Source organism: Canis lupus, chromosome 4, assembly GCF_048164855.1.
Source record: "Canis lupus baileyi chromosome 4, mCanLup2.hap1, whole genome shotgun sequence".
Classification (NCBI taxonomy): Eukaryota; Metazoa; Chordata; class Mammalia; order Carnivora; family Canidae; genus Canis; species Canis lupus.
Genome location: NC_132841.1, coordinates 4,245,223 through 4,259,825, shown reverse-complemented (window position 1 = coordinate 4,259,825; position 14,603 = coordinate 4,245,223). Strand labels below are relative to the sequence as shown.

At 38.6% G+C, this 14,603-nt stretch overlaps 1 protein-coding gene across 7 annotated transcripts in view; it reads left to right on the top strand.

The window, feature by feature from the left end:
• Positions 1 to 14,603, top strand: part of MTR (5-methyltetrahydrofolate-homocysteine methyltransferase) — a 107,630-nt gene that overhangs the window by 22,259 nt on the left and 70,768 nt on the right. For all 7 annotated transcript variants that reach the window (XM_072822975.1, XM_072822980.1, XM_072822974.1 and 4 more), the window contains 4 exons: positions 8,058 to 8,158; positions 9,292 to 9,353; positions 10,745 to 10,812; positions 13,707 to 13,786. In XM_072822975.1, coding sequence (XP_072679076.1) covers positions 8,058 to 8,158; positions 9,292 to 9,353; positions 10,745 to 10,812; positions 13,707 to 13,786 — 311 coding nt within the window. The remainder of the gene's footprint in view (positions 1 to 8,057; positions 8,159 to 9,291; positions 9,354 to 10,744; positions 10,813 to 13,706; positions 13,787 to 14,603) is intronic.

Below are 14,603 nucleotides of genomic sequence, written 5' to 3'. Positions count from 1 at the left end.
TATTTTTATTTTATTTTATTTTTTTAATTTATTTTTTATTGGTCTTCAATTTACTAACATACGGAATAACCCCCAGTGTCTTAGTTTCATTGATCTTTTCTATTTGTTTTTTAGGCTCATTTATTTTTTAAAATATTTATTTATTTAGTTGAGAGAGAGAGAGAGAGATAGAGCATGAGTGCGCGTGCACAAGTGGGGGAGGGGCAAAGGGAGAGGGAGAGAGTTAGAATCTCAAGCAGCTCTGATTCCCTGCTGAACACAGAGCCTGACTCCTGACTCGGGGCTCGATCTTAGGACCTTGACAGATCATGACCTGAGCCGAAATCAAGAGTTGGCTGCTTGCTTACCTTACCCAGCCAGCTAGGTCCCTCGTCTATTCCATTTATTTTTACTCTGAACTTTATTATTCCCTTCCTTCTGCTGACTTTGGGCTTTGTATACTCTAATTCTGGTTCCTCTGATGGAAAGTTAAATTGTTCATTGGAGATTTCTCTTATTTCTTGAGATTGGCCTCTATTACTCTGAATTTTCCTCTTAGAAAGTCACTTTTGCTGCTGCCCATAGATTTTGGTGTGTCATATTTCTGTTTTCATTTGTCTCTAGGTATTTTTAAATTTCTCCTTTGATTTCTTCTGTGACTCAGTAGTTCAGTAACCTGCTTAATCTCCACCTATTTATTGTTTTTCCAGTTTTCTTCCTGTAATTGATCTTATCTGGTTTTATACCATTGTGGTTGGAAAAGATCCTTGATATGATTTCAGTCTTCTTTAATTTTTTTGAGACTTGTTATGTGGCCTACCTACCATGTGTTGTAGGGAATGTTCTGTGTCCACTTGAGAACGAGAGTGTGTTCTGATGCTTTTGGATGGAATGTTATAGGTATCAGTTACACTCATTGGTCTAATATGTCGTATTAAGGCCAATGTGTCCTTATTGATTTTCTCTCTGGATGATCACCATTGATGGAAGTGATGTGTTAAAGTCCTCTATTGTATTGCTGTCACTTTCTCCCTTTGGCTCTGTTAATAATTGCTTTATATATTTTTTTGCTCCAATGTTGGATGCATGTATATTTATTATTGAGTTTTAAGAATTTTTACTTTTGGTTATCATTTCTTTATTAAATATATGATTTACAAATATTTTCTCCCAATCTGTGGTTGTTTTCTCATGCTTTTAACAATATAGTGTCTTTCACTGAGCAGAAGTTGTTGGTTTTAGTGAAATCTAGTGTATCCGTTTTTTCTTTCACTGATCCCACTTTCAGTGTTTTATCTAAAAGCTCATGGCTAAACTCATGGCCATCAAAGTCTCCTGTGTTCTTTCTTTCTTTTTTTTCTTTTTCGAAGTTTTTATTTAAATTCAATTAGTTAACATATAGTATTAGCTTCAGGCTGATATTTTTTTTTAAATTTTTTAAATTTATTTATTTATGATAGTCACAGAGAGAGAGAGAGAGGCAGAGACACAGGCAGAGGGAGAAGCAGGCTCCATGCACCGGGAGCCCAATGTGGGATTCGATCCCGGGTCCCCAGGATCGTGCCCTGGGCCAAAGGCAGGCGCCAAACCACTGCACCACCCAGGGATCCCCAAGCTTCAGGCTGTATTACCTTTTAATATATATTTATATCTTTAATAGTTTGCTGTTTATATTTAGGTCTGATGCCTTTTGAGTTACTTTTCTGTGGAAGATGTAAGGTCTGTATCTTGTTGAATTTTTTTAGATGTGAATGTCCATTTGTTGAAAAGGAAGTCCTTTGTCCCTTGGCTTGCCTTTGCTCCTTTGTCAATGATAATGATCTTTGACTGTATTTGTGTGTTTCTTTCTCTAGACTATTTCATTCCATTGATCTATTTGTCTCTTTCACCAATATCATTGATTAGTTTAGGTTTTAGTGAGTCTTGAAGTCATGTAGTGTCAGTTCTTTGACTTTGTTCTTCTCCTTCAATATCATATTAGCTATTCTGGGTTGTTTGCCTGTCCATATACACTTTAGACTCAGGCTGTTGATATCTAGAAAATAACTGGCTAAAATTTTCATTGGATTTGTGTGAATGAATTTTCTATAAATAAAATTGGGAAGAGCTGGCATCTTAACAATGCTGAGTCTTCCTAATTCATGTACATGAAATATCTTTTCACTTATTTAGATTTGCCCTGATTTATCTCTTAAGACTTGTAGTTCTTTATGTAGTCTTGTACATATTTTGTTAGAATATACCCCACTATTTAATTTGTTTTGATGCTGATGTAAATGGTACTGTGTTTTTAATTTCTAATTTCAGTAGCTCATGGCTGGTATATGGGTAAACAGTTGATTTCTGTATATTAACCTTGTATTTTCCAACCTTGCTATAATTGCTTATTGGTTCCAAGAATTTTTTAGTTGATTCTTTGGGATTTTCTAAATTGACAGGGTTTTTTTGTATATATATTTTTATTGGAGTTCAATTTGCCAACATAAGACCCAGTGCTCATCCTGTCAAGTGCCCCCCTCAGTGCCCGTCACCCAGTCACCCCAACCCCCCACCCACGACCCTTTCCACGACCCCTTGTTCGTTTCCCAGAATTAGGAATCTCTCATGTTCTGTCACCCTCTCTGATATTTCCCACTCATTTTCTCTCCTTTCACCTTTATTCCTTTTCACTATTTTTCATTATTCCCCAAATGAATGAGACCATATAATGTTTGTCCTTTTCCGATTGACTTCACTCAGCTTAATACCCTCCAGTTCCATCCACGTTGAAGCAAATGGTCGGTATTCGTCATTTCTAAAGGATGAGTAATATTCCATTGTATACATAGACCACATCTTCTTTATCCATTCATCTTTCGATGGACACCGAGGCTCCTTCCACAGTTTGGCTATTGTGGACGTTGCTGCTAGAAACATCGGGGTGCAGGTGTCCTGCTGTTTCACTGCATCTGTATCTTTGGGGTAAATCCCCAGCAGTGCAATGGCTGGGTCGTAGGGCAGTTCTTTTATTAACTCTTTGGGGAACCTCCACACAGTTTTCCAGAGTGGCTGCACCAGTTCACATTCCCACCAACAGTGCAAGTGGTTTCCCCTTTCTCCACATCCTCTCCAACATTTGTTGTTTCCTGTCTTGTTAATTTTCCCCATTCTCACTGGTGTGAGGTGGTATCTCATTGTGGTTTTGATTTGTATTTCCCTGATGGCCAGTGATGCGGAGCATTTTCTCATGTCTTGTTGGCCTTGTTCATGTCTTTCTCTGTAAAATTTCTGTTCATGTGATCTGCCCATTTCACGATTGGATTGTTTGTTTTTTTGGTGTTGAGTTTAATAAGTTCTTTATAGATCTTGGATACTAGCCCTTTATCTGGTAGGTCATTTGCAAATATCTTCTCCCATTCTGTAGGTTGTCTTTTAGTTTTGTTGACTGTTTCTTTTGCTGTGCAGAAGCGTTTTATCTTGATGAAGTCCCAGTAGTTCATTTTTGCTTTTGTTTCTCTTGCCTTTGTAGATGGATCTTGCAAGAAGTTACTGTGGCTGAGTTCAAAAAGGGTGTTGCCTGTGTTCTCCTCTAGGATTTTGATAGATTCTTGTCTTATATTTAGATCTTTCATCCATTTTGAGTTTATCTTTGTGTCTGGTGTAAGAGAATGGTCTAGTTTCATTCTTCTGTATGTGACTGTTCAGTTTTCCCGGTACCATTTATTGAAGAGACTGTCCTTTTTCCAGTGGATAATCTTTCCTGCTTTGTCGAATATTAGTTGACCATAGAGTTGAGGGCCCATTTCTGGGTTCTTTATTCTGTTCCATTGATCTATGTGTCTGTTTTTGTGCCAGTACCACACTGTCTTGATGATCACAGCTTTGTAGTACAACCCGAAATCCGTCATTGAGATGCCCCTGGCTCTGGTTTTCTTTTTCAATATTCCCCTGGGTATTCGGGGTCTTTTCTTTTTTTTTTTTTTTTTTTTTTTAAATTTTTATTTATTTATGATAGTCACACACAGAGAGAGAGAGAGAGAGAGAGAGGCAGAGACACAGGCAGAGGGAGAAGCAGGCTTCATGCACCGGGAGCCCGATGTGGGATTCGATCCCGGGTCTCCAGGATCGCGCCCTGGGCCAAAGGCAGGCGCCAAACCGCTGCGCCACCCAGGGATCCCTCGGGGTCTTTTCTGATTCCACACAAATCTTAAGATGATTTGTTCCAACTCTCTGAAGAAAGTCCATGGTATTTTGATAGGGATTGCATTAATGTGTAAATTGCCCTGGGTAGCATTGGCATTTTCACAATATTATTTCTTCCAATCCATGAGCATGGAGTATTTTTCCATCTCTTTGTGTCTTCCTCAATTTCTTTCAGAAGTGTTCTGTAGTTTTTAGGGTATAGATCCTTTACCTCTTCGGTTAGGTTTATTCTTAGGTATCTTTTGCTTTTGGGTGCAATTGTAAATGGAACTGATTCCTTAATTTCTCTTTCTTCAGTCTCATTGTTAGTGTATAGAAATGCCACTGATTTCTGGGCATTGATTCTGTATCCTGCCACACTGATGAATTGCTGTATGAGTTCTAGCAATCTTGGAGTGGAGTCTTTTGGGTTTTCTATGTACAGTATCATGTCATCTGCAAAGAGGAGAGTTTGACTTTTTCTTTGCCAATTTGAATGCCTTTTGTTTCTTTTTGTTGCCTGATTTCTGAGGCTAGGACTAGTACTATGTTGAATAGCAGTGGTGAGAGTGGACATCCCTGTCGTTTCGTGATCCTAGGGGAAAGGCTCCCAGTGTTTCCCCATTAAGAATGATATTTGCTGTGGGCTTTTCGTAGATGGCTTTTTAGATACTGAGGAATGTTCCCTCTATCCCTACACTCTGCAGAGTTTTGATCAGGAATGGATGCTGTGTTTTGTCAAATGCTTTCTCTGCATCTATTGAGATGATCACATGGCTCTTTTTTTTTCTCTTGTTGATATGATCTATCTTGTTGATTGCTTTATGAGTGTTGAACCAGCCTTGCATCCTGGGGATAAATCCCTTTTGGTCATGGTGAATAATCTTCTTAATGTACTTTTGGATCCTTTTGGCTAGTATCTTGTTGAGAATTTTTGCATCTGTGTTCTTCGGGGTTATTGGTCTATAATTCTCCTTTTTGGTAGGGTCTTCATCTGGTTTTGCAATTAAGGTGATGCTGGCCTCATAAAACAGGTTTGGAAGTATTCCATCCCTTTCTGTCTTTTGGAACAGCTTTAGTAGAATAGGTATTGTTTCTTCTTTAAACATTTGATAGAATTCCCCTGGGAAGCCATCTGGCCCTGGACTTTTGTGTCTTTGGAGTTTTTTGATGACTGTTTCAATTTCCTCCCTGGTTATTGGTCTGTTCAGGTTTTGTATTTCTTCCTGTTTCAGTTTTGGTAGTTTGTGGTTTTCCAGAAATGCATCCATTTCTTCTAGATTGCCTAATTTATTGGCATATAGCTGCTCATAATATGTTTTTAAAATCGTTTGTATTTCCTTGGTGTTGATAGTGATCTCTCCTTTCTCATTCATGATTTTATTAATTAGAGTCTTTTTTTTTTTAAAGATTTATTTATTCATAGAGACACACACACACAGAGAGAGAGAGAGAGAGAGAGGCAGAGGCACAGGCAGAGTTCGGAGAAGCAGGCTCCATGCAGAGAGCCTGACGTGGGACTCGATCCAGGGTCTCCAGGATCACGCCCTGGGCTGCAGGCGGCGCTAAACCACTGTGCCACCGGGGCTGCCCTCCTTTTTGTTTTTAATAAGGCTGGCTAATGGTTTATCTATCTTACTAATTCTTTCAAAGAACCAACTCCTGGTTTTGTTGATCTGTTCTGCAGTTCTTCTGGTCTCTATTTCATTGAATTCCACTCGAATCTTTATTAACTCTCTTCTGCTTGGTGTAGATTTTATTTGCTGTTCTTTCTCCAGTTCCTTTAGGTGCAAGGTTAGCTTGTGTATTTGATTTTTTTCCCATTTTTTGAGGGATGCTTGTATTGCGATGTATTTCCCTTTCAGGACTGTTTTTGCTGTATCCCAAAGATTTTGAATGGTTGTATCTTCATTCTCATTAGTTTCCATGAATCTTTTTAATTCTTCTCTAATTTCCTAGTTGACCCTTTCATCTTTTAGCAGGATGCTCTTTAACCTCCATGTGTTTGAATTTCTTCCAAATTTCTTCTTGTGATTGTGTTCAAGTTTCAAAGCATTATGGTCTGAAAATATGCAGGGGACAATCCCAATCTTTCGGCATCAGTTGATACCTGATATGTGACCCAGTATGTGGTCCATTCTGGAGAAAGTTCCATGTGCACTTGAGAAGAATGTGTATTCAGTTGCGTTTGGATGTAAAGTTCTGTAAATATCTGTGAAATCCATCTGGTCCAGTGTATCATTTAAAGGTCTTGTTTCTTTGGAGTTGTTGTGCTTAGAAGATTTGTCATTTGCAGAAAGCCCCGTGTTGAAGTCTCCCAGTATTAGTGTATTATTATCTAAGTATGTCTTAACTTTGGTTATTAATTGATTGATATACTTGGCAGCTCCCACATTAGGGGCATAAATATTCGTGATCGTTAGGTCCTCTTGTTGAATAGATCCTTTAAGTATGATACTGTGTCCCTCTTCATCTCCTACTACAGTCTTTAGGACAAACTTTAATTCATCTGAAATGAGGATGGCTACCCCTGCTTTCTTTTGAGGACCATTTGAATGATAAATGGTTCTCCAACGTTTCATTTTCAGGCTGTAGGTGTCCTTAGGTCTAAAATGAGTCTCTTGTAGGCAGCAAATAGATGAGTCTTGCTTTTTTATCCAGTCTGAAATCCTGTGCCTTTTGATGGGATCATTAAGCCCATTCACGTTCAGAGTTACTATTGAAAGATATGAATTTAGTGTCATCATGATACCTATTCAGTCCCTGTTTTTGTGGATTGTTTCTTTAGACTTTCTCTTTCTTTTATAGAGTCCCCCTTAATATTTCTTGCAGAGCTGGTTTTGTGTTCACATATTCTTTCAGTTTCTGCCTATCTTGGAAGCTCTTTATCTCTCCTTTTATTCTGAATGAGAGCCTGGCTAGGTAAAGTATTCTTGGCTGCATGTTCTTCTCATTTAGGACCCTGAATATATCCTGCCAGTCCTTTCTGGCCTGCCAGTTCTCTGTGGAGAGGTCTGCTGTTAATCTAATATTTCTACCCATATAAGTTAGGGATCTCTTGTCTCTTGCTGCCTTAAGGATTTTCTCTTTTTCTTTGGAATTTGCAAGTTTCACTATTAAATGTCGAGGTGTTGAATGGTTTTTATTGGTTTTAGGGGGGGAAATCTCTCTATCTCTGGATCTGAATGCCTGTTTCCCTCCCCAAGTTAGGGAAGTTCTCAGCTATGATTTGTTCAAATACACTTCCTGGTCCTCTGTCCCTTTTGACACCTTCTGGAACCCCAATTAAATGTAGATTTTTCCTTCTGAGGCTGTCATTTATTGCCCTTAACCTTTCCTCATGGTCTTTTAATTGTTTTTCTCTTTTTTCCTCAGCTTCCTTCCTTACCATCAACTTGTCTTCTTTGTCACTCACTCTTCTACCTCATTAACCCTCGTCGTTAGGACCTCCAGTTTGGATTGCATCTCATTTAATTGATTTTTAATTTTGGCCTGATTAGAGCCAACAGGTGACTACTCCTCCGCCATCTTTCCCTACCCCCTCTACATTGACAGTCTTATCTGTGAACAAAGACGATTTTATGTCTTCCTTTCCAATCTGTATACCTTGTATTTTCCTCCTCTTCGTACACTAGTCAGGACTTGCAGTATGATGTTGAGTAGGAGTTGAAAATGGGCATTCTTTATTTTGTTTCCCATCTTGGGGGAAAGCATCTAGTTTTACATCCTTAAGTTATGATGTCAGCTATAGGATTTTTTTTAGATACTCTTTATCAAGTTGATGAAGTTCCCTTCTAGTCCTGGTTTTCTGAGAGTTTTTATCATGGATGGGTGTTCTGTGTGTTTGTTAAATAAACTTAAGATAAATACTTTGTATATAGGAAAATGTTCCTCATCTCTTCTTTTGGTTTTTACAGTATCGGATTAAACTGTGCTCTGGGTGCGGCTGAAATGAGACCTTTTATTGAAACAATTGGAAAATGTACAACAGCCTATGTCCTCTGTTATCCCAATGCAGGTATGTATTTCTAGGGAGTTGCACGTGGGGAAATCCAGATACACAGGACAGAGGTAGGTAGAGTTAAAAGAGTTGGCTGAAAGAGTTTCTTTTGTAGGTCTTTTACAGAGTTGACATGCAGTGGCAGTTTTCTAAATGAAGGGTATTTGGGTCTAGACTACTGCTTGCCTCTAGACTTGAAGGAATAGTCTGACTCACCCTAAGAGCTTCAGGACTGGAAAGAACTTTGGAGGAATGAAGCCTAGTTACATAACTGATCACAACCTTGCTCTAGGTGACAGCACTGGCCCTGTGAATGTGGCCAAAGAGATGAGTGCAAATAAGAAGAGAGGGAGCCCTCTTCTCTGTTCTGCTGCATTAACAATCTATGTGTCAGCTTTTTCCCTTCTAAAAGTTAGCATTTGTAGTTTACTATATATATTTTAAGATATTTATAGACAGTTCTCAAACTATCCAATTAGAAATTGGTAATCTATTCTGGATTAACCAGATTTCCTGGTGAATGTATTTGAGCATTTGCTTAGCTACTTAGGGCTAAAAAATCATTTTCCAGCTTTCTTTCTCCCAATATATATATTTTAATGCTCAGCAAATTTTATTTCCCACAAGGAGTAAGATAACTGGAAAGGGCTAATAAATAAAACAGGAAATTGGTTAGTTTGATGCCAGAATTTTACTTGGGAAAATTGATTTGAAAGAAGACTGGTTGTATTTTGCGTTTGTTTTAAATCACATATCAGGTGCTCATTAGTTCAAAGGGTATGTAATACTCCCCCAACCTCTACCCCAAGCAGCTGGCTGACAAGGTTGAGTTTCCTTTGTGGGAAGGGGTGGCAGTGGAGAAATTCTGTCCCATATAATAGTGATTCTTCTATCAATTGGAAGAGAAATAGTTTATTTTGCCTCTGTGATTTTTTGGGGGTGTGGAGAGGAGGTGTGGTATCTCTGTTTACTATGGTCAATATTAGAAACTATTGTTTTTGCAAGTAATCACCATTAAATTATAAATGTAATATTTTCTCTTTTTTTTAATATAACATTTTCTGACTTTTAAACTTAACTACTGTCTTCACAAACACCATAGCCTATTTGTTAAGATGGCTTTCAGTAATGCTTGAAATATGATTTCTTAGGTCTTCCCAACACATTTGGTGACTACGATGAAACTCCGCAAATGATGGCCATGCAGCTAAAGGTGAAGGATGGTCTTTCACTTTGGTTTTTAAGAGATAGAGAAATGGAATCTTAGATTTAGAATATTTAGAAGAGGATTTTTCTCCTAAAGAAATCCTGGTGTGTAGATAACAAAGGCTTAACACTCTGAGTTAAGATGATAGAGGCAGAGGGAGGGGCTCCCTGTCTCCCTGTCCTGCACTGGTGGCTGTTGGGAAAGTCCCCAGTCAGATCCAACCCAAACTAATTGAGACTTGGCTGTCCTCTACAACCCTCCCAAGTGGTGGCTCCCCTCCCCGACTCTGCCCCAACCAAATTAACCCCTGGGTCTCTTCCTCTTTCCTTGAACTTTTAGCTTCTGGCTCACTAACATTATCTCTGATTTCTGACTTAATTCTTGTGATTTCAGTGCCTTATTTAGTAGATGATCTTTCTAGTACTCTGACTTTTCAGTTTCTTGACTTCTTGGCTCCGTTAGGTTGCCCTTTGCTAACTAGCATGTGTTTGAACTCTAGACCCACACTGACCAGTAGGTTACCACTGCCATATGGTTATGGAGAACTTGAAATGTGACTGAGGAACTGAATTTTTAGGTCTTTAATTATTTATTTTTAAAGATTTTATTTATTTATTTATTAGAGAGAGCATGCTCACGTGCATGAGGGGGAGGAAGGGCAGAGGCAGAGGGAGAAGCAGACTCCCCACTGAGCAAGGAGCCTGACACAGGGCTCTATTTCAGGACCCTGGGATCATGACCTCAGGCGAAGGCAGACTCTTAACTGAGTCGCCCAGATGCCCCTGAATTCTTAACTTTTTAAAATTTAAAATTAAGTGTTAAAATTAATGGCCATTTTATGCATTATTTAATACACTATCCAACTCACATTCATTCAGCTCAGCATAAGGGTAAAAAAAAAACAAAAAACAACTTTATTATGATCAAGTAGGCAAATGATTGTCATTGCACTTTAAATGATATAAAGGATTTCATAGTATCTAAACTATGCTCTGCTTTTAAACTCACATTCAGGGTATGTGAAAGCTTTATGTCTTGGGTTAAGTATGTTTAATTCTTTTTAATGAAAAATTCATTATTCAGGAAATGTAATCTCTTTGTGCTGAATTGGTGGAGGTGAGTTTAGAATTGATGGACTTGGGGTGACTGAGTGGCTCAGTCTGTTAAGCGTCTACCTTTGGATCAGGTCATAATCTCAGGCTCCTGGGATTGAGCCCTGCATCAGGCTCCCTGCTCAGTGGGGAGTCTGCTTCTCCCTCTCCCTCTGCCTGCCCCCTGCCCCCACTCCCTGCCACTTGTTCTCTCTCTCTCTCTCTTTCTCAAATAAATAAAATCTTTAAAAAAAATAGAATTCATAGGGACTCTGTGAAACTCTTTTTTTTCCCCCCCAAATGCAGGACTTTGCTATGGATGGCTTGGTCAATATAGTTGGTGGTTGCTGTGGTACGTCACCAGATCATATCAGGTAATAATCACTTCTAAATATTTTATCTTTTCTTACAAGATGAACGGTGTCCTTCACCCACCAACATTCGTGTGTTGAAGTCCCAACCTCCTAGTTCCTTTGAGTGTGACTGTATTTGGGGATAGGGTTTTAAAGAGATAATAAAGGTAAAATGAGATTCTATAGGTGGACCGTAATCCAATATAACTGGTGTCTTTTGAAGAAGACATTAGGATGGCATGTGATATAATGTAATGAACCCCGGGTGTTATATAAGACTGATGAGTCACTGACCTCTACCTCTGAAACCAATAATACATTATATGTTAATAAATTACATTTAAGTAAGATTTTAAAAAAGAAGAGATTATGGCACAGATACATAGAGGAAGGAACAGAGTGAACATACAGGGAGAAGATAGCTGGCTACAAGGTGGAGAAGCCTGGGAGGAGACCAGCTCTGCCAAAACCTCTGTCTCAGACTTCTAGCTTCTAAACCTTGAGAAATTCCTGCTGTTTAAGCTACTCAGCCTGTGGTATTTTATCTTGGCAGCCCCAGCAAACTCAGATACCTTTATATTGTGAAAAATACACGTCTCCATTAGTTCTCTCGTGGAAGGAAAAGACGGTTAAGACAGCCAAGCCCCTTAAGGTCAAGAGAAGTCACACAGTCATTGGATTAAGCAATGGCTTCGTATAAAACATATAAAGCCCAGGGATGTGGAAGAAGAGCCTGGTAAAGGGTGTGTCCAGATCCTTGCCATTTTGTGGCTTATAAGAGTGTTACAGTCCAGTGGAATAGAGTATAGTTTAGGACTATTTGTAGTTTTTTTTTCTTTTTTTATTTTTAATTGGAGTTCAATTTGCCAACATATAGCATAACACCCAGTGCTCATCCCATCAAGTGCCCCCCTCAGTGCTCGTCACCCAGTCACCCCCACCCCCCGCCCAGCTCCCTTTCCACCACCCTGTGTTCATTTCCCAGAGTTAGGAGTCTCTCATGTTCTGTCTCCCTTACTGATAAATCCCACTCATTTTTTCTCCTTTCCCCTTTATTCCCTTCTACTATTTTTTCCCCTTCTGCTATTTTTTATATTCCCCAAATGTATGAGACCATATAATGTTTGTCCTTCTCCGATTGACTTATTTCACTCAGCATAATACCCTCCAGTTCCATCCATGTCGAAGCAAATGGTGGGTATTTGTCGTTTCTAATGTAGTTTGTTTTTTTCTACAGAGATTGATGATCATATTTTGAGCCAGTCATCTCAGTGTTCGGAGTCTGTTTTCATGCATGCGATATGTCCACTGTTTCTGAATTAATTACCTAACATTTCAATGTTTTTGTTGGTTTCTGATGGGCTCTCTTAAGAGCCTATGTAATTTTTAAATATATCTTTTTTTAAAAAAGATTTTATTGGGCAGCCTGGGTGGCTCAGCGGTTTAGCGCTGCCTTCATCCAGGGCCTGATCCTGGAGACCCGGGATCGAGTCCCACATCAGGCTCCCTGCATGGTGCCTGCTTCTCCCTCTGCCTGTGTCTCTACCGCTCTCTCGCTCTCTCTCTCTCTCATGAGTAAATAAATAAAAATCTAAAAAAAAAAATGCATAAAAAAAAGATTTTATTTATTCATTTGAGAGAGAGAAAGAGAACAAGCACACAAGTGAGTGGCAGAGGGAGAGGGGGAAGCAGACTCCCCACTGAGCAGATAGCCTTTGCAGGGCTCAATCCCAGGACCCTGGTATAATGACCTGAGCTGAAGGTCAGGCACTTAATTGACCGAGCCCCCCAGGCACCCCAAATAATATCTAAAAGCTGTCAATAATTGAATGTAGCTTATCTTTGAATCTCCTTTTGTTTATAAGATTATCTTCTTCTTTTTAAAAAGTTGTTTTAAAAATACCGGTGTATTTGTGTTTCTTTGTATGGGTTTATCTACATGCAGGTATATATATGTCTTATCTGTTATCTATTTACCTAAGGTATTTGTCTGCCTGTGTGTGTGTGTGTGTGTGTTGTGTGTTTGTGTTTGTGTTTGCTGCTTTTGCTTTCGGCATCTGCATGCCAATCTAGGGGGCAGCAGAGTGGAGTTCATACTGGCTCTGATAAATTAGTGGAGGAGCCAGAATTTTCCAGGTTGATCAAAGACCTAATTAACTACAGCCAATAAGGTTAAAAAGTATATGCATAAAATGGGACACCTGGGTGGCTCAGTGGTTGAGCGTCTGTCTTTGGCTCAGGGTGTGATCCCAGAGTCCCGGGATTGACTCCCTCATCGGGCTCCCTGCATGGAGCCTGCTTCTCATTTTGCCTATGTCTCTGCCTCTTTATGTGTTTGTCATGAATAAATAAATAAAAAAAGAAGTACATGCATTATCAATGCAAATTTTTAAGAGTAATGACCTTAGTGATTTATTACTCTGTACCCACCCTACTATGTGCTTTCTGTGTTTGGGAAAACAGACCTAAAGATACAGGCCTCTGTTCCTGGTACCTCCTCTCCCATATGCTCCTCCTTCTCAATGATGAGGCCTTTTTTTCCTTTTAAGCCACTAAGAAGCAAGCACATATTTCAGGGAGTAAAGGAAATTCATGGGCTTGGGAAAGATAGGAGGAGATTTGCTGTTTGCATTTGTGTAAACCGTCAGGTACCTTGGTTTATATCTCTGAGGGCAAAAAGTGGTGCAGTGAGTACACACCAGACTGGGAAAATACAAAAAAGTTAAAGTTTACACGTTCATTTTCTACATTGCTGAGGAAACCGAAAGGCATAACTGTTGCTGCACATTTGGAATTAGGTATATAATTATGTGCATACTTATGTTAAATAAATTTAATTTCATAGCTGGAGGTTAGTTTAATTAAATTTATTTTATTCTGAATTAACGGATGTCGTGTTTTCTCTTTTAACTTAGGGAGATTGCTAAAGCTGTGAAAAACTGTAAGCCTAGAGTTCCACCAGCCACTGTTTTTGAGGAGCATATGTTACTATCTGGTAAGTGATAAAGATATGATTTTTATGATTTCAGAAACCATTTGTGGGTTAATTTCGTATGTTATTCTAAGTGGTGGTGACGTGTGTGCCAAGCAATTTTGTTTCTTAGGTCAAAGAAGTGTACATGTTTTTCTTACATTTAAATGAATTCTGGTGGAGATGAGGTGTGGGAAATGTACACAGGTGATTTGCCCAGGCAGTGCCTTCGCTTAGATTTAGAACTCATACGGCCCCAGCTCTATTAGACACTGCTCTGAAAACATACTTTTGGCCACAAGCTAACCATTTTAATCATCAGACTTGCTATTGGTTATTGAAAATTCCAGACTGCCAGGGCTCTATGGTTTGTAATGATGGCAGCCTCTTTGTAGAAAATCGTACTTGCTTCAAAAATATTGTCTCAATCTTAGATTTGCCACTTATTCAAGACTTGACAAATAGGTGTGATATTGACTATTATGTTTGGTGCTTTGATGTTCCAATAAGGAACAGTAATAGAAGTAATAAAATAGAACTAATAAAAAAATAAAAACAAAAATTAAAAAAAAATAAAAGGAAAAAATTAAAAAATAATAAAAGGAACATGCCAACCATTAGAAAAATAGCTTTAAATTTTATGTTTTCCCCATAATATTTCAATGATATATTCTGAGGTAGTATTTTTAAGCAAAACAATAAAAAATTATATGTATATAAACAGACCCTTAGAAAACCTACAAATAGCACACATGGGAAATTATGCACCCTGATAATTTAGAATTTAATATTTCTCTGAATTGAAATATTTTTGTTCCTTATGTTCCTTCAAGAAAATTGA